Source organism: Melanerpes formicivorus, unplaced genomic scaffold (genome assembly GCF_026170545.1).
Source record: "Melanerpes formicivorus ecotype bairdi unplaced genomic scaffold, bMelFor1.0.p_v2 SCAF_2, whole genome shotgun sequence".
In the NCBI taxonomy this organism is placed as follows: Eukaryota; Metazoa; Chordata; class Aves; order Piciformes; family Picidae; genus Melanerpes; species Melanerpes formicivorus.
The window spans coordinates 50,632,867-50,658,585 of NW_027142354.1; the positions used below are offsets into that span (position 1 = coordinate 50,632,867).

Genomic DNA, 25,719 nt, shown 5'->3' on the forward strand with positions numbered 1-25,719 from the left:
GGCATGAATAAAGGTCCTAGGCTGACCTGTAAAACAATGGGTATGATCCACCGCCTGTGTAACTTCAGTGAAGTTTATAACAGTGCATTACAAAGTGCATGATTGTAATGCAGACAGTGGGACAGCACAGGCCAGTAGTTCCTGAAACAAATCCAAATATAGAATCTTTTCTCTGCAATTTAGTAAACATTTTACTTTACTACTCTGGCTGAGCTTGGAATCCTGTGAGTACCAAGGCATTTATCGGGTTTATCAGTGGTAATGATTTTCCAGACAACTAGGCATTAGCCTCCTGGATTCATTGCCTAAAGTGGAAATAAAATGTCTATACAGATCTTCAAGCCCCCACTACTACTGTTTGAGCTGAATCTTGGTTATTTCTTTATTTTTAATCAGCTTCCTCTTATGAGGTATATTCTTGTTGTATCTTGTCTGTACCACTGTTCTTGGAAACTTCAGGATTGCTCTGAGAGGGAGCTGGTCACTGCCTTGTCCACTGACTGCAAGCACGAGGCCCTTGGTGTAAGGACTGGGTGCCTAGCAGAGGCAAAATACAGCCTTCTGATCCATAAGGTGTTTAATCTTCAATGATACACTGGTACTCAGCACAGGTCCATGAGGTTTTTCCACACACACCTCTTACTTAACTGTAAGTATCTGGAATGCACAGAAGGACAGTAAAGAACGTTCAGGTTCTGTCTTTGAGTGCCCCTTTAAGTATGTAAATTCACAGCCAAGATTTGCAGAAGTGAAGAAGTGACTCCACCTTGGTGAAATAACTGTGAAATACCACACAAGGATTAAAAGGAAAATGTACATGGGAGGGCCTTCTGCTTGTTCCTCCCAGCACTGACATTTATTTTCTTGCCCCAGACTGCTGTATCTGACGCTTGGGGGTGGGTATCGCTGTTTGGCTGCAGGCAATATTTTGCTGCATTTGTATTTTTGCTTTGAGACTTAAGGGTTTTTCCTTTTATGATGCTAAAACCTGATAAAAGAGCCTTAATCTTCTACTTAGTAGGACACAGAACTTGACTGCCATTAGTTGAGTTTGGATGACTAAATGAATGAAGAGGTAGCAAATGAGTTAGCTTCATGAGCTGCTTTGCTGTGTTGCAGAGAAGTCATACCTGAAAACAAAACCTAAAGCAGGTAAAGATGTTTCTGTGAAGCTAAACACAGGAAAGTGGTGGGAGTGGAAGGTTTCCTGCCCTTAGACTTTGTACACAGGCTGCAGTATGTGGACATGAGTTGGCTTCTGCTTTTACTGCGTTTTGTTTTGGGTATTTTGATATTTCAGTTGCTGTTAAAGCATAGGAGTGTTTCCTTTTGAGGGACAATTAAATGTGCACACACACTTACTGATGTCTGTATTCTGTTTTGTCCTCAGACTTTGTTTCCAGGAAAAATAAGCTACAGCTAGCCTTGTTTCTAAGTCAGTTGTCAACGTTGAACAGTAATCTGCAATGTGGCCCTCAGCCAAGAGGTCTAATGGTATTCTGGGCGGCATTAGGATTCCTGCTAACACTGGGTAATTTTCTTTGTTTCAGGTGGTATGGCCAAGAAAAGGACTACAATGTTCTAGTTATGGATCTTCTTGGGCCCAGCCTTGAAGACCTATTCAACTTCTGTTCTCGCAGGTTTACGATGAAAACAGTACTTATGTTAGCAGACCAGGTATGTACAAACCTTACCAGAGGGAGCTGAAACCTCTGAAATACTTGGTGTAGCGTGATTAAATCTTCTGTTTCAGTGTTGTGTATAGCTAAGTGAACACTTGACCTGCACAGCAACAAAGTGATGGTGGCTTCTCTGTGCTGTGGCATAGAAAATGAAGGTAGACCTACAGTGAAATGCAGCACAAGTACCACTTCCTTGATGCTGCAAATCTAACAAGTGCAGCTTCAATGTATTGAAACTCATGTGGCTGGATTCACACCCAGTATCAGCCATGGGGGTGGCATTAGAAGCACTCTCCAGTTATGGTGGTTCTGATATAATGGATGGAAACCTGTTGCATGTTGTCCAGCTGTGGTGACAGGTGAGCCATGTGTAAATCTGTGAGGCTGTTGTTAGTGAATATCACTGTGCTCACAGCCTCCTGTAACTTCTAGTACCAGACTGTGACCTAGAAACTACAATTTTGTTGGTTGCAGTGCTTAAGCAGTTCTTAACGCTGTTAGTGGAGATGCCACTCTACCTTAGATTTAATCAAAGCTTCTAAAGCTGGGGCCTGCTAAGTCTTTTTCTAGCAATTCATGTTTTTTTCAATGTGGTCATGAGTACAGCAGTTGAAATGACCAGCTGTGTTGTTTTTTCCTTGCAATTTAATAAATGCCTTGGGTTGTGCTGTCTTCAGCTACTTGAAAGGGTTTCTCAAGTTGAATTTTCAATGGTAGCTTAAATTTCATTTAATATTACGTAATTGATGTTAGTACCAAGTTGTCACTTGGCCAGATGCTTGTAGAATCCCAGGCTCTTGGCCAAGGCATTTGTATGGAGACAAGGTCAGCAGTCCCTATTCTCAGCTGCCTTAAGAGAGTGGTATGCTTGCTTTAGAGAGCCATTTGCCTGCCCATTTAGCTACAGCCTGGATGTTACAGCATCTCCAGGGAATCTGCATGGGGTTTGTGCAGTATTCCTTTGGATTATAAACGCTAACTGGTTGTCATCTGGGAAAACACAGACGGGATGTGTGATATCAGTGCACAGAACTGGCTTTCAGGGCATTGTCCAGTAGGACAGCTGTCAAGGGTATGATGTTGTAACAATTCAACTTGCTAAAGACTGTCTAAAAAGTGTTTTAGTAGCTGGAAAGCTCTACCACAGAAATGTCTGCTGTGATCTCACACACAGGAAATTGCATGACTGTATGCTAGGACAGATGTGCCAGAGTTTTTCTGTCTTCACTGATGACTGTTACTCCTGGATCATGGTAGCCTAGATAGGACAGTGCAGGCCACAATCAAGTTGTAACATGCTCCATGAAAACTACTACCTGGAAAAGTGACACATGATGATGAATGCCCAGATACATGAGTAACTGCTACAGGGGGAAGGAAATGAGCTTTAAAACTGCCTTGTGGTAGGTGCAGAAAACCTTAGTTTGGAGTAAGAAAAACTGCTCTTTAGTGGGACATTACAGTTAGGACCTGAACATTTATGCCTAGGAAATGGCTTCAGGTATTTAATTTGCCATTTCCTGACCAGGATTATGGACTTTTAACATCAAGATTTATTTGAACAGCATAAAATAACCCCTTGGTTTTCTTTAAGAAACTTAAGTTGACGAGGAAAGTAATACTAAAAATTCATGCTTTTATTGAAGATTTAGGTGAATTGCATTACTGTGAAATCTTAACTGTTTTGTTGTGGATGTTGTTGTGTGTTTGTTTGTTTTTTTTCACAGATGATCAGTAGAATTGAATATGTGCACACAAAGAATTTTATACACAGAGACATTAAACCAGATAACTTCCTAATGGGTATTGGGCGTCACTGTAATAAGGTTAGTCTAAAGCTCTTTGTTTAAAAGATCCAAAGGGAATGGCTATGGTACTTGATTCACACTGCAAAACCTTTTTAAAGCTCATTGCTAAAACTGATGTTTTGGATGCTAAACCATAGTTCTTGGATGTGAGAACATGGATTCTCAGTGTCTGCTTCTAAATGCAGTGGCAGGCACAGGTGGGCCTCTGAACCTGTGAGATGCACTGGGTTGCAAAATAATTTCTAGACTTGCAGCAGGATAAACTAACCCTAGCTAGTACTTGGCTCCTTTTCTCAATACTGGAGTTTCATTATTGAGATGACTGTTGTAATAGCATTTTTTTTCCTCAATGATGAGGTCAAATCTTACCTGGTTTTGGGGCTGGCTTCCCGGGATGAAAAGAATTTGTGCCAACGTGGGAGCTCCTGACCTACCAGTCATCAGGGCATTAAATTTTGCAGTGACAGACTGGTAAAGACAACTCTTCAGCCATCAGGAATGTGGATCCAACTAATAGCTAACATGTAGATCAGTTGCCTTTATAGAAATGAAATTATGCAAATATATTGATTGAAAACTGCTGAGTTGCAGAGTACCTGAATACATTATACAACAAACTGCTCTCTGTGTTTTGGGGGGAAGCAGGGGGTGGACTGAGGTTGTTGCACTTGTTTGGATGGGTAAACCTAGTCAGGAGTGCATGTTTCCTGTTGAAAACCTTATAGAGGCAAAAACTTTTTATTTTTAGTTCTCATAAGTGAAATATAACTTAATCCTGCAATTTGTATGTCGAGCTCGGGCAGACAGGCAGCATTGGCAGTGCATTAAGCATGCTACTTAATAGAAATTAACTTCAGGACAAATGTATGTGATAAAGCTGTTTATTGGAAGCAAGATTCCCACTTATCTTCTCTATATGCTGTCCAAGAATGTCTCATCTCTGTAGGCACTACTAGTGTTTAAAATGTTTACCTTTGTTTGCCTGTATGAATGCCAACTTCAGGGCCATGAATATAAGAAGGGGAAAGCTTGATTAACATGAGATATCAGCTCTTGTCTGAAGAGGTGCAGTGCACTGAATGTTTAGGTCCAGCCATTGTTGGAAAAGCTCGTGAGTCCAGCTGAAAGGCAGTCTTCATGTAATCTTGTTGCTGTTAAACTTTGCTTGTTCCCAAGTTTCATACTTTCACTCTGTAGAACTCTATTTTTTTCCCTGCTGTGTCGAGCAATTAGGCTCCTTAATTTTCTGGCATGACTTAGAGTGGAACTTGAAAACTTCCAAGTATTTTTTTTTTTTTCCTAGTTTTAGTTTCTGGTTTCCAATTGTTCTTTTTGGGCCATTTTTCTATACTTTGCACAGTCATGCGAGGTTGGCATTGTTGCACTCTTGTTTCATCTTGATGTGGATTAATGGCCTAGAAATTGCTGCTGTGCTTACTTTAGTGAAGGAACACATTAGATTTGCATCAGCTGAAATGAAAGCCAAAATTGCCTGTAAACCATTAGGTTTTTTTCCCCATTAGTAAACTAGTTAGGGAGCCACCCAAAGATACGGTGGTAAACACTGTCTGTGGGCTTGGGCTTCATTACTGTTGCAAGGCTTTAGAGATAGGGAGGTAGTTCTTGACATAAGTGCAAATTGATAGGTTTATACACAACCAAAATGAGGAAGGGGTTGTTTCAGTTGGGGACCAAGTGCCCTATCTAGGGAACAGTTTGCCACCATGCAGTACTTCATTTCTTTTCCTAAGTGTAGTTTGGGGTTTTTTAGAGATGACTATGCAGAGTTGAAAGAGCATCAGCCACAAAGAACTAGAACAGCATGGTAATCTTGTTCCAGTAGCTTCCTGGCAGTTCTGTTTTTCTAAAAAAAAAACCAAAAATCAATTGATTTTTTTTTCAAATTTTAATTTGGTGATTGGGAGAAATTTTGCTCCCACCCTAAAAGCTAAAATTTCCATCTCTGCTAGAAATAAGCCCTGCATGCTTATGAAAGTAAACTTTAAGGTGACTAAATGCCTTCTACCTCTTCCTTACTGAAGATTTACTTTTTCCTAAATGTCTTTTGGGGCAAGGGCAGTTTGTGGAGCCAAAGGATGCTTCTGTAAGCAAAACTTCAATTTCCTTTTTTAATAGAGCCAAATGTCACCATTGCTATCCCTGGTCAAGGCAGTGCCATTTTGGAGCGGCTCAAAGTTGAAATTGATCTTCTCAGATCGTTCAAATTTTCTCCTTGGAAAACAAGTAATTAAAAAAAAATATTTATTAAAAAAAAAAGGCAAAAAAACAAAAAGGCAAAAAGAACATACCTAGCTTTTTTGAAAAGTACAGTGCTTGGTGGAAGAAGGATGGCATTTGGCTACCCTGTTCTTTCTCGAACGCCTCGGTGTTGCCTGTCTGCGCCAGCCGTTGTTGCAATGTAAGCAATACTGTTTGATGCACTGCCACCCTCTATTGTTTGTTCAGTGTTTAGAATCTCCAGTGGGGAAGAGGAAAAGAAGCATGACTGTTAGTACTTCTCAGGACCCATCTTTCTCAGGATTAAACCAGGTCTGAACTGTCTCCTATTCCAACCTCAACCCCCAAATTCATGTGCTTTTATTTTTGTTTTGGTTTTGTTGTTGTTTCTTTTTTTTCCTTTTCTTTATTTTTTTCTTTCCTTTTTTTTTCTTTCCTTTTTTTCTTTCCTTTCCTTTTCTTCTTTCATTTTCTTCTTTTTCCTTTCCTTTTCTTTTTTTCCTTTCCTTTTCTTTTTTTCCTTTCCTTTTCTTTTTTTCCTTTCCTTTTCTTTTTTTCCTTTCCTTTTCTTTTTTTCCTTTCCTTTTCCTTTTTCCTTTCCTTTTCCTTTTTCCTTTCCTTTTCCTTTTTCCTTTCCTTTTCCTTTTTCCTTTCCTTTTCCTTTTTCCTTTCCTTTTCCTTTTTCCTTTCCTTTTCCTTTTTCCTTTCCTTTTCCTTTTTCCTTTCCTTTTCCTTTTTCCTTTCCTTTTCTTTTTTCCTTTCCTTTTCTTTTTTCCTTTCCTTTTCTTTTTTCCTTTCCTTTTCTTTTTTCCTTTCCTTTTCTTTTTTCCCTTTCCTTTTCTTTTTTTTCCTTTCCTTTTCTTTATTTTCTTTCCTTTTTTTCCTTTCCTTTTCTTTTTTTCTTTTTTTAAATTTTTTTTTCTTTCCTTTTTTTTTCTTTTTTTTCCATTTTATTTTTTCCCCTTTTTTTTTTTTTCCCTTTTTTTTCCCTTTCTTTTTTTTTCCTTTTCTTTCCCCCCCCCCCCTTTTTTTTTCCTTTTCTTTCCCCCCCCCTTTTTGTTTTTTTTTTCCTGGAGAATGTAGACCTTGCAAAAGCACCTCTTATGTTGGCATTATTCAGACATACTTGGCAAACATGTAACATTACTAAGATGTTTCCCTGTGGCGCTTGTTTAAATGGTGGAATTACTTCTAAACTTGATATTAAAAAGGGCTCAATGTACGTGCTTGAGTTCAGATGCAGAAAGAGAGTTGAGTTTTGTCCTTTAAAACCCTGTCAAAGAATTCACCCTAGTGAAATACCGTGGCCTCCGCATAGGGCTCTCTGCTTGCCTTTCTGTAGGGCTCCTGCAGTGTCTATGAATACATGTGGAGAAGTTCTGGTACTGCTTCAGCCAGACTCTGTGCCTTGCAGTTTTGCTTCCAAACCTTTCCAAACGTGTACTGAGGACGCTCACATTTCCATCCCTTGCAATTACAAATGGAATTTTGTAATCAACAAGCTGTGTCTGGGAGAAGCATGAGCTTATCTTGTGGTGTTAAATGGAGTACTCCTGACTCTTGAAGAGAAGATGAATTGAAGAGAAATGAAAACATATGCCGGTTCTTAGCAGGAAATTGCTGCATATGAATCATAGCTCAGGATTCTGGCCATAGAATCGGTCCGTAGCTTTCCACAGCGACAGTCTTCACGTATTCAATCCCAGGCAGCTAGCTGCTGTACGCAAGCTGACAGGCTTCTGTTGTCTGCTTCTGAAACTTTCTTATCAGTTGAGGCAGAGACTTTGATCTACTTCTATAGTTGCTCTTGGCAAAAATTTTGCCCTACTTCTCCAGTTTCCTGCTGATCGTGCAACAAACAGAGTTGAGGTGGTACGAGGTTATCTGTGGGAATGCATCTGTGTTCCTGCTGGCTGGCATTGGTACATTCTGTGCTCATCCAAATCAGGCTGTATCTTCCAACTTAACTCTTTGCAAGGTGGACTTAATCCTTCGCATTCCATCCAGCTAGAGTGGGAAATACAGATTGAGCGTAAACTAAGAAACAGAGTAAACTTCCCTAGAGAAATCAGTGCTGTAAAATGTTATCCACTTGCTTGTCTAGTGTATAATATGCCTGTGCTGCAGAATTGATTCCTTTTTTGGGTGTTTCGGAGTTCTTACCCATACCTCTTGTGAAAACGCAGAATCATATCATTCAGATCTAATATCCAGAGATCCTAGGGTGGTGGAAGAAGCAGAGCATCATTTGCTTTTGTAACTCTATCAAAGACAGTAGTCTTACCAACTCTTCTAAACAGGGTGAGACAACAGCTATTTGTTAGAGGCACTCTTCTGTATTACCTGTTTTGATTCATGAGCTGTGACTTTGTCCCTTTGTACCATCAACAGCAAGATCCTCAGGATTACAGAAAGCACATAAAGACTTTGAGTCCTCCAAAGTGTTTGTAACTGAATGTGCAGTGAAAATGACCAATGTATATAGTGGTTGGTTTTCCCTCCTCAAGGCATAGTAATGTGCTTAAAACTAATGGGCAAAGGCCCTGCAAAAGTAGCAGTTGGAAACTATACATCAGAGGTTGTCATCAGATTGGAAAGGTCTGATCGCAAAACAAGGGATTGCATTTTAGCTCAGGCTTTGCTTTTAGGAAAGTTGCATTTGCAGTATATTAATCACAGAGAAGCTTTTATACTGTCTGCATTAGGAGTTTAGTATCAAAATCGCTCATTTCCTGGTAGCTGGAGAACATGTCCATGCTCTAAGTGAATTACTACCTCTAGTGGTAGCCGTGGCGTGTGCAACAAAGACCAGATCCCCGTTTTACTAAACTAAGGAGTGCCTTTGGTTTTAAACTTGGGTTTATATCCTCTTGCTCAAAGCATTCTGGCCTTTCAGGGTGACTTTTGCTAGAAAAGCAAATGTGCTTGTGATTGCACATAAATCACAGCCAGACTTCAACTCAAGGTGTTCTACTCAGACATACAGTTTAAGAGGTTTTTAGTGTTTTTATCCTTCCTAGACTACTATAGTTGGAAAACCTTCTTTCAGTAATGTTCTAAAACACTGCTGCCATGCAATTTAGAAACTTCCAGCAGCTTTGATACTTCCATGTTGAGCATCACAGCGCTTCCAGTGTGTCAAAGCGATCCTTCGTCTCAGTCTTGGATGTAGATATACCTGCATATTAATCTCCAGTAGTTGTTTACATCTAAAGCTGCATCCTCTGTTCTGGAATCACCTTTAAGGTGATACCAAATAGGTTTCAACTGAGAACTTAACTGAACCTCACTCAGGTCTCCTTTCCATCATCTCCTTCCCCTACCCAAGTTACTTTTACAAAATCCATTGATCTGCAGGACTTGTAGTCAGCATTGGAATCCAGAGCTCAGCCTGATGGTTTGTAGCTTGAAGACTGCTTGCTAGAATTTGGAATGTTCCTTATGTACTTCTGCCTCAGCTTTTCTTGCCTAGTCCTGAAATCTTGTCACAAGAAGGTACAGTCAGTATTAACCTTTGTAGATAGGGTGGCTGTTAGCACACTAATTAGCACACACTCAGTTACTGCTTAGTATCAAATCAGGCAAACTCAGTTATTAGAAACCTGCATTGGGTTCTGTGTACTAGGCTCTAGCTTCCTGCCTGTATTGATATCATCAAGTGTGTCATGCTGCTGTGATAGTGTTCTGGTGGTCCTAAATTGAGCGTGTGATTGGAAGCAGGACGTCTTGTTTGCTGCGTGAGAGCTCTGGTCTTACGCTCTGCAGAGTGGCCAGTGTTCTTTGAGACCTAGAGAGCAAAACAGGATGTGCATCATTTGCATGGAGCTGCTGAGCTGCCCTTAACGATCTGTGTGTGTGAGGTGCCGCAGTGTGAGTGGGGGGTTGTGGAGGGTGCTTTCCCACGTACCAGTTTCCTTCTTAAATTGTGCACTGTAGTTGTCAAGCTAATGTGATACAGACTACAACAGTAACACAGAATAATTGTAGCACTAAGTTACAGATGCTGAGTAGCACAATCTAATCTATTCCACTGGATTGAGAAGAGGCTTGAACTAATTCACTGTTGAGTTTTTTGAACTGGCTAGTTAAAGCTAGCCATGACTCTGCACTGTTACTTTGCTTCCTCTTAACTGTAGGCTGTTGTATTTGTGTGGATGTCGTACAATGTAGCTAATGCTTAGTGAAAGAGGTTGGCTATTTCCTTGCACTGCATGGGAATATAATCTATTTTCATTTTTCTTTAAGTTATTCCTTATTGACTTTGGTTTGGCCAAAAAGTACCGGGACAACAGGACAAGGCAACACATACCATACAGAGAAGACAAAAATCTCACTGGCACAGCTCGGTATGCCAGTATCAATGCACATCTTGGCATTGAGCAGAGGTGAGTCCAAGGAGGTTACTGCTGTGCTTTTGAAAGGAGGCTGCAAGATGATCTTATTTGTAAGCTTCTGAAGTGCCTGAACTAATTTTATGTGGAAAAGTGTGTGTACCCCTTTGCAAGTGCTTTTCTTTTTGACTGCCTGTGCAAGCTCCTAATTTGCTTCTTGAAGAGAGTCTCAGTCTTGCAGGCATGAGGTGGAGGCTGTTTGGCTTTTTTAAAGGGTAAGCTGTACATTCATTGTGAATCTGCCAGGTAATTCACAAATAAAATGGAGCACTTTCCTGATGGTATTGATACCTGTGGATGCCACAGCTGACTGGCTTGAAATGCCATTCTCTAGCCAGGAGGGATATTCCCAAACTGGTGTGTGTCCTGTTCTCTCTACTTCCAGTTAGCAAACTTTATCCTTTTGCCTGCAAGCAAGACTTAAACATCTTATACTTCATTCACACTGGGTTTCTGGTATACACAGTCATAGTTGTGACCATGTGTATATGTCTGGATATAGTTATGTTTGAGCTTTGTTTAATCAACAGGCATGTTATCATCTGGATCAAAAGCATACTGCTAGTACAGTAGCACTTTAGGTTGTTTGGAAGTATATGTTAGGTACTCATAGGGTACGAAACAATGCCTCTCTTCTCTTCCTAACCTATTTCTATGCCCAGATACTGTAATGTGTAGCAGTGTGTCTTTACTATGTGATGCTGAGGCTGCTTGGACATAGTTAAAACTTCCATGAATTCCCATGCCTCTGACCTTCAATTTAATAGAGATGGGAATGACAGAATTGCTAGTGGTCAGCTTCAAGAGGATGTAACTTACAAATATTTAGTGCTTTAAAATGCTCCATGTTTCCTCTTTGCTTTAATTTCATTAAGGTTCCTTAAGTGTATTTTGTCTATTATTATTTAAGCCTACTTGGCCTATGGGTCAAGAATGGTAAATAGCACATGTCATTTCTGAAATGAGTGCATTTCATAGAACTTAAGCTGTTCTGGTAAGGAAATAGATGTTCTAGCACCTCACAGTGAAGTAGGGGCACTACAAAGAATGATTGCTTTATAATTTAGTCCTTGTGCCATCTCTGCTGGTACTGGGAATTCTAATATAGCTAGAAATGTACCTTGGTGCATGCTAAAAGCTGTTAAACATCTGGATCAAGACAACAATGAGGCAAACTATCCTGGATTCAAGAGAAACCAGTCTTGAAATTTATGACCAAATATTTCAGCTGTTGGTGCCGTACTTCAGCTCAGAGAACATATTTTCCTCTATGTAATGACAGCTTGAGAGGACAGCAGTCCTTTCCTTGGTGTAGTAATGGGGAGAGTTGTCCTGTGTTTCCCAATCCTGAAAATCACTTTTATCAGTACGTGCTCAGATGTGACATACCCATTACAGATTTACAAAAATAAATGCTTCCTGCTACAAAATCCTGAAATTAAGCATTCAGACAATGAACTGGATGGGGGATGGAGGCTATTCATCCTTTTATTGCCTCTGAATTTACCACTGCCTTCTCAGAAAATGTAATTTCATGTCATGGTTCCATACTGGTTTGCTGAATCCTGTTGATTAAAATCTGCAATTCCAATAGCCTTAGCAAGTTTTTCAGGCAGGAATTTGTGGTCTTTGTGTCATTTTTCATCCCCCTGTCTTTGTCTGTGGTTTCATGTTCCAGCTGAGATCAGCTCAGAGCTAGCTGCTGTAAAGAGGAATGAACCAATCTTCTCTTCCCTGACCCCTGGGTGCAGCTAGTGCTTTGTTGGCCTTTTGGTGAAATAGTTTAGGGAGCCAAGCTGATTGTTTTGCTTTTTTTTCTCTGGGATAACTCCTGAGCTGGTTGTCCAAGAGCCAGAGAACTGTAACACCAGTTGAGGGTGTGACAGGCAAGCATTCTGGTGGGTATTAGTAGTTTTTATAGCATAAAGCATCATCTACTATGTCTTTCATATCAGGAATTGAAGGTATATCTGTTCAGGTTCTTACAGATTGTTCTCACTTAAAGGGAGCTGGTTTACCCTCACCCACAGGTATCACCCTGTTTGCAATACCACTGTTAGCCTTTTGCTCCCTTGTAGGGTAGTAGGTGCATAATCTTTTCTTTCACTATTTAAAAGCTTTTGCAGATCTGCCTAGGTGGCAAAGCAACAGCAATACCTCTCAGGCTCTGCATACAGGAGCTGGGAGGGGAAGACCAAGTTATTTTTCTTTCTCATATTAAATAGATGCCAGCTGCAGAGGGGCAGTCAGAGGTAAAATCTGATTCTACCACAGCTGGGAATAGGTAACTTTGCCAAGAGGGGAAAAAAAATCATGGAGCATTTTTTCCACTTCAGTGAACTGCACTAGCTTCAGTGGTTGAGAAAGCTGAGTAGCAAAGTATTGTGGTGTTCAGTGTGGCTGCAGTGTAGATCTGGAGCATATGCAGCATATATGAGAGATTCTGTGCAAATTCTCACTGAAGTCTATGGATGGATAACTTAGGAGTTCTTTAGCAGCCTTGAGACAGACTTCTTGTAGGAAGAAAGCAGAGGCACCTCTCAGCTTGGTGCATACACTTGTGTGTATTGCTTGTCTTCTGAAAACCATGGAGGCAGTTCAAGGTTTTTTTGACAGAAGTGAAGAAAAGTTACAACCTTGTGGGCCCAGGTGTCCAGTGTTGGGCCCAGACTGAGACAAGGCTAAAGGAGAAGTCTTTTTTAATGAAGTTAAGACTCACGTCATACATCTCATATAACACATTGTGGTTCTTGCAGGTAAAATGTTAGTTTCTATCCAAGCTACTTAAGTGAATGGGAAGACATTTAATGTTTCACTTTCTATTGTTCAAAGTTTTTGTTTCCCAAATCATTCTAATGTAACTGCAGCTGGAAACTTCCTAAGCACAATGCCTGCTGGAATGCCTTGCCTGAAAAGTCAATAGGATCTCCTTCCAGCTTTTGAAGACTTCTTGCCAGAGGAATCCTGAACACCTAGATGTCTTAGCTGTATTAGAAAGAGACCTTCCTTTGCACCAAAACTTAGGTTTTATGCCTTAATTTTTGTTTCAATTTTGGAATGCTTGCACTGTTTGGAATCAAGTAGGACTTGCCAAGGTTTATAACTCAGTGTGTGCTTCTTCATTCTGCAGTCGTCGGGATGACATGGAGTCTCTAGGTTATGTATTGATGTACTTTAACAGGACCAGTCTGCCTTGGCAAGGATTAAAGGTAGGTTATGTTGCTTATTCCCCACCCTTTTTTTTTTTTTTCTTCCCATGTTTGGGTATTGTGCTGCCTGCTAGTCTGGGTATGTGGTTGTGTAGAATGTTCAGCTTAGTTCTACAAAGCATGGTATTTATAGAAGGTAGAAGAAAGGTTTGTTCTGCTTCTTGAGCAGCAGGCAAAATATGTGTTGTTTGATTGTCTTAAATTTATGCTAAAAAGTATCTTGCATCATCTTTGCAAATTAGTGTCTTGTAGGCTGAGGCCCTTTTTGGGAGGTAGAAAATCCCATTGGTGGTGGCTTTTTGAATATCTGTAGAGAGCACGGAAATAATCTCTCTCGCCTGTAAGGTTCATCTTCAGTGGTACCTTCAGTTGGTGGCACAACTGGATAATAATTAGCTGCAACAGAGTTCTTCCAAGTGGTCAAGCCCTGGAATGGGTTGTCCAGGGAGGTGGTTGAGGCCCCGTCCCTGGAGGTGTTTAAGACCAGGCTGGATGAGGCTCTGGCCAGCCTGATCTAGTGTGGGGTGTCCCTGCCCATGGCAGAGGGGTTGGAAGTAGGTGATCCTTGTGGTCCCTTCCAACCCTGACTGATACTATGATTTTCATGTATGGTAGCCAAGTACAAGCATGGAAATACTTCTTACTTCTTTTGTAGAGACTTCAGTGATTTGTTTTCATGTTTTAATTGTTGCTCTTCCTCCATGTGAGAGTTGTGTAACTCAAATGGTGGTGCAGCTGCAAGTTTTCTAAAAAGACAGGCAGCTTGTGAAACACTAGAACTCTTCAGCTGCAAATGAATGTAATGGCTGCTTACTGAAACATGCAGGCAGCCCTTGAATAGGCCACTGAGTGGGAATTAATAGAACTTTGGCAAATGTAAATGCGAGTCTGGTCTGTTTAATGGACAAAAGCAGCAGCTAGAACTACACGAGCTGTGCCATGTGATGGAAGCATTAGACTGCGACAAATGGTATTAAACTGTGTCCAAATCTTAATACCAGATTGACCTTCATTCTCTTTGCAATAAGTGTGTGGGACTTGGAGATTTCACATAAAATACTTCTGGTTGACCAAAGGATTCTTGTCATTTATTTTTCTTTTTCCTTTTAACTACTGTCCTTGTTAATTTGGTGTTGTGCAATATCTCTTACGTTGTGACCTACATGTTCCACAGGCTGCAACAAAGAAGCAAAAGTATGAAAAGATCAGTGAAAAGAAAATGTCCACTCCTGTTGAGGTTTTGTGTAAGGTAAGAGTTTCCAAATGATGTCATGCTGTGAAATGGAGGTTCTGTTCTTGGGAGTTGTTTTTTAAGCTAGAGCCAATACATTCGATAGCCTCACACGCATTTGCTGCTGAATAATGCTGCTCTGGCAGTCACGGGTGCCTTGTGCTTGGCCACCCAGCAAGACTGAACGTAACAAAGCAGTCATTTGCTGCTATTGCTTGGCATAATTCATGCCACCATCGTTGCAGTTCTTGGTGACTGTTGGCTGTGCAAGCTCCCCAGCTCTCTTGAGTTAGGCTTGTTCATTCCTTCAACAACTTCTGTGAAAGTTCTACATGTGGCCTTTTGGATAAATAAAACCAAGGTAGAGCTGGATAGCTCGTCCCTATATACTTGTTTCTGCCTCTTCAGGATTGTTCACATTGTCTTCTGCATAGCTTGCCCCTGGGATTGTTTAGCCTGGAGAAGAGGAGGCTCAGGGGTGACCTCATTGCCCTCTACAACTACCTGCAAGGTGGTTGTAGCTGGGAAGAGGTTGGTCTCTTCTCCCAGGCAACCAGCACCAGAACAAGGGGACACAGTTTCAAGCTGCACCAGGGGAGGTTTAGACTCGAGGTGAGGAGAAAGTTCTTCACTGAGAGAGTCATTCATCATTGGAATGTGCTGCCCAGGGGGGTGGTGGAGTCACCATCCCTGGAGGCGTTCAAGAGGAGATTGGACGTGGCACTTGGTGCCATGGTCTAGTCATGGGGTCTGTGTTGATAGGTTGGACTCGATGATCCTCGAGATCTCTTCCAACCTTAGTTATACTGTGATACACTTGTTTCTGCCTCTTCAAGATTGTTCACATTGTCCTCTGCATCTGAAAGAGGCTGTAGTAGAGTGAGGTCTCAACTGACCTGTAAAGCCACGTTGCAGAATTACTTTTTTTCAACACTGTCTTTCAGGTCTTAAGATTTCTCTTGAATTGGGACAGCCATATGCTTATTAACAAAGGTCCTTGAGAATACACAGTGTATTTTAGCACATTGAACAGCAGCACCGTGGACTACACTCCCTAGTCATGAATGTTTATATGCCCTGACAGCATCTTCCATACTCTTGGACTATTATTTGTTCTTTTTTTTTTGTAGCACAGCAGTATGTTACATGCTACTAACCACATGTAGGCTTTAACATAGCATTAAATATGCAAAGCAGGGAGTCTTTGAAAAGTGTTTTTGTGGGTTAAATCCTCACATTTGAGTGGTAACTCTTAAATTTTCTCCAGTGTGCTCAGATTATCCAGGAAACATGAGTGGGATCTTTAAAGAGACAATTTACAACTAGTTTCAGAGACCTGGTTTATTAACTGGGTTTAATTGGGATGAATGAAGTGCATTAAATACATGTTGAAGGTTTTGGTAGCAGGGATCTTGTGATTGCAGAGCATGCATTAAGTAACAGTTCTGGGGAAGGAATGAGAAGGGCCACAGGGATGATCAGAGGGCTGGAGCACCTCTCCTGTGAGGACAGACTGAAGGAGTTGGGGCTGTTCAGTCTGCAGAAGAGAAGGCTCCAAGGTGACCTAATTGTGGCCTTCCAGTATCTGAAGGGGGCCTACAGGAAGTCTGGGGAGGGACTTCTCAGGATCTCAGGTAGCGATAGGACTAGGGGGAATGGAATGAAGCTGGAGGTGGGGAGATTCAGGCTAGATGTGAGGAGGAGGTTCTTCACCATGAGAGTGGTGAAACCCTGGAATGGGTTGTCCAGGGAGGTGGTCGAGGTCCCGTCCCTGGAGGTGTTTAAGAGCAGGCTGGATGAGGCTCTGGCCAGCCTGATCTAGTGTGGGGTGTCCCTGCCTGTGGCAGGGGGGTTGGAACTAGGTGATCCTTGTGGTCCCTTCCAACCCTGACTGATACTATGATACTATGAATGTGTACCTGGTACCTTGCTGATGAAATCCACTTTCTGAAATACAGCATAAATGAGTAACTAGAGGCAAAGTGGCATTTGCACCTAGGAGCCTTCAACCAGTATTTCCTCTGCCGTTATAGTCAGAAAGAGAACTTTTTGCTTTCTTACAGGGTTTGTTAGTAGCATTTTGCTGAAAGCCATGTTTCACATTGATTTACAGGGATTCCCTGCAGAATTTGCCATGTACCTGAACTACTGTCGTGGCCTGCGCTTTGAAGAGGCACCAGACTACATGTATCTGAGGCAATTATTCCGTATTCTTTTCAGGTCAGTCTCAAAGTGGAAAAGTACAGAAAACTTGTCACTGCTTTGCTGGTTGGCAGCTGCTGAGGGAGACTTGCACTGCAGAAAGTTGCTCCATATATGTGTGACCTAGGCAGTTCTGCACCTTGCTTTATTTCAAAATTGGAAAAGCTCTGTAAAAAGACCTGAAAAATGCTGTGCAGTGTTAAACATGAGGGAAAAGATTCCCTTGTCTTTGCATTGAATGGTCTGGCCACTAATGCTAGAGGATTGAGCCCATGCTTCAAGTTCTTTTGCAAGAAATTGACCCCTTGGTAGGAGTATTTAAAGCTTTTCATGTTTGGAGGTTGGTGGTGAGACTAGCAGTGACGCCCAGGAGAGGGACTTCAATGGAAGGGAGTAGTGCTGTTTCATTGAGCTTGTTAGAGAAACCAGGACATAAACTCAACTTTGTGGAGTGAACAGCATCTATCAAAAGAACAAGGCCTGGGTCTGATCTCCCAAGAGTCCCTTCAGGTTTCTGGAATTCAAAGCAGTTTTTATTTGATGATGTACAATAGTGTGCAGTCTTTCCTTGAAACTGTACTGAAAAAACCCACAAAAAAGCTGAGAACCTTAGTGCAGGCAGTGGGTAAGCTGAGCTGTGAGCAAGTGCTGCTCCTGCAGATGCAGATTTTTGCATAAACAATGAAGAAAATACTGCCTTATAGTGTTTGGGCTTGTTTCAAGAATCCCTTTGAGTTGGTAATACTTAGCACGTAGAAACCATTGATAATCTCCAAAGCAGCTTACAAAAAGAGCTAACCTCTAGTTCTGGAGTTTCAGCAGGGGGTTGCTATTGGCAGTAAAGAAATGGTGTGTCACAGTAAAGCAATTTGCTCTTTTCTAGGACCTTGAACCACCAATACGACTACACATTCGACTGGACAATGTTAAAGCAGAAAGCAGCACAGCAGGCAGCCTCTTCCAGTGGGCAGGGGCAGCAGGCCCAAACCCCCACAGGCAAGCAAACTGACAAATCCAAGAGTAACATGAAAGGTTAGTAGCCAAGAACCAAGTGACGTTACAGGAAAACAATAAATTCCACTAATTTGGACACTGTCAGCAATTTAAGTGTTAGATCAAGGAGGTGGTTTCAAAAACACATTTGGCTGTCAATTTGAAAAGCAAAAACCAAAAGACGTCCTTGGAGAATTTGACTACTAACTTTGTACCAAAATGTCCTTGTTCTTCATATCATTTCTTCTGGGGAGATTGGGTCATTTTAACCACTGCATCTTTTGCTCCTGCATTAACCACTTTCCAACAAACCAGAAACTGACTTGGTGTTGGGGATGTGACATTTGTATTTTATTTTTTAATCTCTCTCTATACCTATATATATATATATATTTATATATATATAAATGCATACTACAATCCAAAATCCTAGACCTAACACTTCTGAAGGGGTAATTCTCATGAACTAGGGAAGGATCTAGAGACTTTTGGGTTCTGCGCTGTTCCAGCTGTGCCAAACACAGTGCTGGGGGTTTGCCTTTGGTCTGTATGCTTCCACCATTGGGAACAGAAAATTGTGAATCAGCTGGCTTCCTCCAGTGGGATTACACTGAGACATTTGGTCCAGAGTTAAAAGAAAGGACCACTGAGCTCAAAATGCCTTGCCTGAAAGGAGGAGTAACCCCAAACTGCTGTGGACTGCCAAGTCACAATTTTCTGAAGTACCTGGATGTTCTGGGGTGGGTCTTCAGGTTCTTCACTGTATTTAAGGTTGTGGTTTCAAAGGGGAATGTTGTGCAATGTTCAGGATGTAATTGTGTAAAGCTGCAGAATGAGTTCTCAAAAGCCACATTCATTTTCTTTGGGGATTTTTTTTACACATTCTAGAAATTTTTTACTTCTTTTGTCTGGGATGGAAACCTGGCAATGTCATGAAGCTGCTGCAGCTAGTGACTGTTACAGCCCGCCTTGTAATGAAGTACTCCTTAAGATGAGCCATGGCTAAGGCTGAAGCTGATGAGGCTGTATGAATGAGAACAGAGAAGCTGGGTTTGCTGTACACTGAGGCATTGCTAGTACTTGCTGCTCCTCAGTACATTCTTGTCTTGGCATATCACTTTTATATGTATAAACCAAAAGGGTAAGCTACCATGGCAGACTAGGAAGTCAAATGAAATGCAGAGATGTTTTAAATAAACCAAAACACTGTTTCTCATCAATTGTGGCAACATTCAAACATTGCCAGGTGGCTTTGGTCACAATAGCTGTCCAAAAATACAGGGCTTCATCCACAAAAATGAAGGAGTGAGCTACCTGCCACCCTGGCTAGTTTCCTGGGGGGGGAAAAAAATCCATAGGGTACCATTAATGGCAGATTCTTTGTGGCATAGAGAGTCCAACTCGTTTTGCTGGACCCAGCAGGTGTTACAACACTGAAAGCTGCAAACCAGTTCCTTCAGCTGAAACACCAGTACGTAGCAGAGTTTGTGATTAAGCACCCGGGCTTAGATTGCTTCCTGAAACACAGACGCTCTGACTGAAGTTCACAATCCACTACTGAGCCCAGCCCAGCGCTGGGATATGGAGAGATTGGCTGTTAGAGCAGGGAGAAAGCTAAGCAAACATGCAGTTTCTTCACAGCATCTTGTGCCTAAAGCTGAAGTCTTGAAGGAGGTGATGATCTGTACTGCCCAGAAGATCGATTTGTATGCACTGGAAATACTGTTCTGCTGGTGAAGTATTCTGAGGTTTAATGGCGCTGCTCTTCTGACTCAGGCGGCCTCTGACCAAGTGCTATACCATAAGTGAAGAAAAGGTCTTTCTAATGATTATCTGCCTTCACCTTACTGTCATGATTCAGTGACAGAGTGCAAGGCTGCAGCTGACAAATACGAGTAGCAGGGAAGCTGCCTTACGCTTGCACCTTACCGGTCACTTCTGTTTCTTGATGGAGATTCCTCATTGTACTGTCCTGTGGTACTAAGGCCCATTACTGAAGCCATGGAGAAGCTGCTTTCTGGCAGAACTTCACTGACTCTTTCATGAAATAACAGCCTTCTGGGGGAACAACTTCTTCCTCTCCCCTCCTCATCACGAAGAAAAGTTGTTGACCTTTGGATTGATCGCACTGTAATATCAGCAAAGCATTGAAGTAGTGCTTGTCAAACATCAGAGGACTTCCCCAGCTTCCTAAAATAGCTCTTCATCAGAGTGAAGATTCTGGGTTTCTAAAATACTCCATACACCTTTTTGTGGGGAATATTGCCTGTTAAAACATTTTCTGAAACCAGCTACGTTCCAGCAGGAGGCTGTAGGGGTCACATGTTGCTGCCCCATTGAAGATTCATGAACTACCTGCTTATTTTCTCCAGAGCTAAGTTAAATTCCTAGGGAGTTGCTGTAGCAAAGCCTCTGTTGAAGTGGCTTGAAAGGCTTCATCAAATTATACCCCTTTGGTTAACCATGTCCAGTTTAACAGGAGTACTGGAAATAGCAATTTACAGGTTCATTTGATTGATCAAAATCTTAGTGTACTGTATGAAGTGCAAGTCCTGTTGAAGATGTTTATCATTGGGGAGGGTGGGGAGATAGTGTCCAGAGCCAGACTGCTTGGACAGTGTGCTCATTTTATAGACACTCCACATTAAACTATCTCACTGAGTCCTATAGGTTATTCAGGCTGAATATTTTCTTTGCTTCCAGGGTAGCCTGTTCTGTCAGTGGGCTTTTTTGATCTTTTTTTCCTGTCCTCCTCTGGAACCCCATGCAGTGTTTTCTGTAACTGCAAGATCACCTGGTTTTTGAACTTGGGAGAGGTGAATTGTTTCGACAGAGCTTCTCTGCTGACTCTGGGAAGCTTAGCTCTTGATCTCAACAGTGCAGCAGTCATTCAGGTCTGCTAATGTTTACAGTCAGCTTCCTGCAGCCATAAAATTGACTCAGGCAGTCAATCTCCAGGGTAAAGTCTATGGTTCCATTTGAGAGAGGTGTTTTGAATTCACTTCAAAGTAGGGTTCTGTAAACCTGTATGAGGTACCATTAACATTCACTGGACACCTGTGGTCATGGCAGTGTTTCTCAGACTATTGGTTTGCTACTTGAGGTGTAGCTAGTTGATAACTAAATGCTTTTCACTGCTTGGCTCTGCAGTTACTTATTAAAGAAAAAATTGGAACACTTCTCAAGTAGAGAAGCTTCTTTGGAATGTGACAGTACAGTTGGTCTTCCCTTGATGATCACATCTGCAGTATGGTAATAATAAAGCAATCTGAGTATCCCTCACATAGCACTGAGATTATCAAAGTTTTGGGTAACATCCTGTAGGGACAAGGAGTGATGAATGTGCAGATTTGAGCTGGCCCTGTGTGTACTGAAGATTTGTTAGAGAGATGCCACCATAAACTCTTCAGCATGTTCTCCATGCTGGCAGTCTTGTATGCTGTGTGACTGTTTCAAATCTCACTGACAGCTGTAGTTGGGAACACTCCTGTGTAGTCTTACAGGGACTCAGTAGGGATGTTGTGGGTTGAATCCCATTCGCTGTTGCTGTCTGTAGAACTAGACATTCTCTTGCCCCATAACAGCTTGGATTAGAGGTATCTTCACAGATAGCAGCATATCATTTGTTAGCATGTCCTTTGTCCTCAGGTTCAGGATCCCCTTTTGATCTGTAAATGTCCAGGCTTCTAAAGCAATGAGTTGATCTGTTTCTTTCCACACTGGGAGCACACTCCTCCTTTGACGACTTCATTTTGGCTGCTTGGATGGAGAAAGTGGCTCAAACGATGAGTCAGTGTTCACTGCTGAAGACTAAGTGGAAAAACAGCATAACTTCTGGTTGGATGCATCAAGTAACTTTTGTGGACAACTTCATGCCAGTGGAATGAAGGAATCACTGAGGCCTCTGTGAGAATTTGCTCTCCAGTGGGATTGGCTGTCTTAATTCTGGCGCAGGGTGTTTTGTTGTGTGGGTTTTGATACAGAATTGCTAGTGCTGGATAAAGAGTTGTCCTTCAGTGCATTAAGATGGGGCTCAAACAAAGCTCTTCAGTCTCTTCTAAAGTATCTTCAGCCAGTTGTGGAAGAGCTGAAGCTGTGTTCTGGGTGCTATCCAGATACTTTTTTCTTTCCTTTTTTTTTTTGACTGAATGTCAGGCTGTTTAAAACTTGTTTGCACTTGCTTCTCTGGATGACAGCACAAGCTATAGCTGAGGTCAGCTTTGTCTGTGTTTCACTGTGGAGAGATTTCTGTGGCAAGAACTCAGAGCTGTTGCTCAGATGAATTTGTACACCAACAGAATACCATGCTGTTTGGAGGGCATCCAGAAGGGAAGCTTGCTTGGCAAAGTAATCTTCGCTTGAGACTCCTGTTAGCTCTAAAGCACAGTGCTACTACCTGAGTCACCACAAAGGAGTGTATAAGCAGTCACATGAAGGGAAGACTGGCTTAGCTTGCAGTAACTGGTTGACATCTGTGGATGTATTCCTTCACTCTCCCTTTTCCACAGTGTCTTGAACTTGTCATTTGGAGTACTGAACTTTAAAGAACTCTTCTTGACACCCCGTCTCCCCTGTCACATGAGTTATTTCACTTGCCCTTCCAAGGACATAAGGCATGCTGGTTTCCCAGTCACTGTCAAAGGTCCTTGCTTCTGATCGGGTTTGCCCTGTGTCATACATGTGGGCATGTAGCGAACGCCAGTTACTGTAAGGTAAGTTACTCTTGTTCCTTTTCCTTCTGTGTGACACTGCTGCGCTGAGGAGCACCACTGCAATCAGATGACAGTTTGACATTCAAGGATATAAACATGAGACATTGCAGACAAGTAGAAAACAATCCTATGAAATTACATCCTGCTTCCTACTGGCAATAGCACATCTTGTTTTCAAACTGTTGGTCTGAATTCCTCCTTGAGGAATGTGGCATCCAGCTGGTGCATGAGCCTGTTTACCAGTGCAGCTGTAGGTGTGTGTGTGTGTGTGTGTGAGCAAAAGGGTGGTGGCAACATCGATTAGCTTTGGGAATGGGCGCCAGGGACCCTGGGGTTCTGAGAGGGAGCGGCGTTTCCCCTTTGAACGTCCGTAACCGACGTTTAATTCTCCTGCCGCGGAGGCTGTGTTTCCTTCTCCTCCCCTATCAGTAAATTGCCCTTGTGTTTGTTTTGCAGGTTTCTGAGCGTGGCGAGGATGGGACAGAGCAGAGCAGATCGGAGCAGGACTTGTCACTCCCCAAATCCTAGAAATTTTAGTTCATACGTACACTTGCCAGTGGCTGTGGGCAACCATTTACTTGGTGTAAAGAACTTAATATCAGTATAAACTGGCCCCGGGCAGCGTCGGCGACGCTGCGCTCGGAGTTGTAGCAGCTGTAATTGTGAATATTACTGAGATAGTGAAACATGGTGTCCAGTTTTCTATTGCATTTTTTTCAAGTGGAAAAGTTGAAACTAATGGTTGACACACACAAGTGGAGAAAATTGTGCATATGCCAATATTTTGGGTTTGTTTCTTTTTTTGGGTTACCTTTTTACTTTTGAACTACACTGCTTTATGAGATCTCATTGTTTTGGAAGAATGGCATGAACAGTCTTCGGCAACAGTTGTGATAAATCGTAAGCGCTCACAATTGTGCACTCTTTTTCTCTCTGGTTAATTCCTCCCTGGGGTTTGGTTTTTATTTGAGAAGTTGTACACTTAAAACATTCTTAAAAGTTGTTGGCTTCTATGTGCGACATACCAAGCCAGCTGACATGGTAGTAACCAAAGATTCCAGTTTTTAAGCGTATGAAAGACTCTGCCTGCTTACCTGTGCTAGAAAATAACAGCATCTAAAAAAGTGGAAGACTTTAAAAGAGAAACTTTAGCGACTACTAGGTAATCTTTAGGACTCTGCATTAACTCTTATAATGTTCTTGGTATAAAAGGAAGAAAGAAAAAAAAAAAGGCAAAAAAAAAATACAAAGCAGCATATTTGTCACGAAAATTTAGTTAACATCTTACAACTGAACCTGTATGTAAGTTGCTTAGATAAATGTAATCACTGTAAACATCTATTATGACCTGGGATATTTTTTTTTGGGTTCATTTTGAAGCGGGAGCTTATTATTTTTTTTTTGTTTGTTTGTTTGTTTGTTTCTTTGTTTGTTTACAAGTTCATTAAAAACTCAAACCAACCCACACCTGTTTCTGTAAGGAAATGAGATGATTTATTATTTTATTGGGTTTTTTTCCCCCCCCTTCTCCTCCCCCCCCTCCCTTTTTTTTTAATTTGCCTTGTTTTAATTCAGTTTGAGGAGATTCCCCCCCCGTGCTCCCCCTGTCCTTTCAAACCCGAGGGTTTGAGGCCGGTGGCGTTTTCCAGCCGCGTGTTTTCTTTTCTAAGTCATCCTTAGATGTAGTGGTGGTAAAACTCTTCCTCTTCTTTTGTTTGTTTTTAAAGACATTTTGTAATTTTTATTTTCCCTTTGAGGGGGAAGGGGGGGCAGTCTTGCTTTTATTTTTTTTTTTTTTGTTTATATAACTTTGTTGTTGGAGACCAGCCCCTCTCTCGTACTGAGGTTGGATCTTAAAAGGAAAACGGCACCTTGCGCGGGCTCGGGGCGAGCAGCCCGCGGGCGGTGCCCCCTCCACGCCTCGGCTGGACTGACTTGTGATTGCTAGTTTTAAGAAGAGTTTGAATGGAGTTATTTGGATGGTTTTAAACCAAGGCATTTTTCTTTTCAAGTTCTTGTGAAGTGGCTATGACCAGATTTACTCTTGTTCTTGGGGACAGCCTCGCACCACGCAGAGTTCACATTGGTTACTGCCCCGGGCTGTCTCCCCTTCTCACTCCTATTCTAGCCCAGCTGAAAGAAAGAAATACTTTTATTGCTGGTAATTCTTTAACAGTGTAATTTATTCCTTTATAGCATGTCAGAATAAATTAAAAAAAAATGTCTGAAAATGCTGCCAGATGCCTATTGTGTAATGTTGTTCGTTTGTTAGCTTTTTAGACAAGTTTCCTTGCATGTAGCAGAGTTCCTGCTCCCAGCTTCTGGTTTTGCTGTTTGAAGAGGGTTGTTTTTTTGTTTTGAAAGCTGTTTCTTCACCATCAGAACACTTGCACTGCGTGCTCATCACAGAGCGGTGATCTGGATCAGGGCTGTACCGCTGTGCAGTCGCTGTGCACACTCTCCCTCCGAGAAGGATCTGCCCTGAGAAGATGTTAAATTTTAGCTGGAGAACATTGTGTGCTAATAAACGTTTGCATAGATAATCTAGGAGCACGGGGAGGCAAAAAGTGTGTCAGGCTTCAGAGATGCTGGTGCACATTTGGAAACTTCTGAGTCAGAGAGCTCTCTGGTACTTGGAAGCTGGAAGAAGTGGTGCGGCTCATTCTTCTGGCTAGCATGTTTTTCTCATCTCTTAAGTATTGCCCCATCCAAATAAGGATGCTTTACAAAGCAGTGCCTCATGAAAACTGCCATGTTTCCAAGAACTGGTATCTGGAGTACTATGTTAGGTCCTTATACATGATTTCTACTGTCTAGGCAATGCCTCTGACAACATGCATTGGCAGAAGGGAAATGCTTTCTTGGCAGCTGTTGGCAGGGTGGCTGCCTGGAATTCTGGCACCGTTTTTCTTGCTTTGACATCAGATATTTGGATGTCAGAGGAAGCAATTTGGTTTCAGAAGAAGAAATTATTTCCTCTGCCCATGGCTTTTGAGAAGGGTTGTAAAATACTAGAAACAACTGCTCTTGACAAGCACTGTAAGCAAGAGCAGTTCCTAAGTTAAGGGGCATCAAAATGCAGTCCTTCACTGCAGGCCTTCTCCTGTGCAGGAGTGTGGAGTCCAGTTAATCTTTCAGACACTGTGAGCTTGCTTCTGTGTAGAAGTGTGAGCTTAAAGTGACAGATGTGGTGCTGCTTTGCAGAAAACCAGCCTGCACCAGTTGTGCTGACCAATGACCAGGATGGCAACCT

At 41.9% G+C, this 25,719-nt stretch overlaps 1 protein-coding gene across 4 annotated transcripts in view; it reads left to right on the top strand.

Annotated features, from left to right (window-relative positions):
* Positions 1-24,705, top strand: part of CSNK1A1 (casein kinase 1 alpha 1) — a 39,335-nt gene extending 14,630 nt beyond the window's left edge. The window contains exons 3-11 of one of the 4 annotated variants that reach the window (XM_068160011.1): positions 1,551-1,677; positions 3,410-3,508; positions 5,957-6,040; positions 9,974-10,113; positions 13,250-13,328; positions 14,503-14,577; positions 16,673-16,779; positions 17,645-17,793; positions 22,923-24,705. In XM_068160011.1, coding sequence (XP_068016112.1) covers positions 1,551-1,677; positions 3,410-3,508; positions 5,957-6,040; positions 9,974-10,113; positions 13,250-13,328; positions 14,503-14,577; positions 16,673-16,779; positions 17,645-17,793; positions 22,923-22,930 — 868 coding nt within the window. In that variant the 3' untranslated portion in view covers positions 22,931-24,705. Of the gene's footprint in view, positions 1-1,550; positions 1,678-3,409; positions 3,509-5,956; positions 6,041-9,973; positions 10,114-13,249; positions 13,329-14,502; positions 14,578-16,672; positions 16,780-17,644; positions 17,799-22,922 lie in introns of those variants that run through there. The other 3 variants (XM_068160030.1, XM_068160021.1, XM_068160037.1) reach the window with 3 other exon arrangements.
* Positions 24,706-25,719: the final 1,014 nt, after the last annotated feature.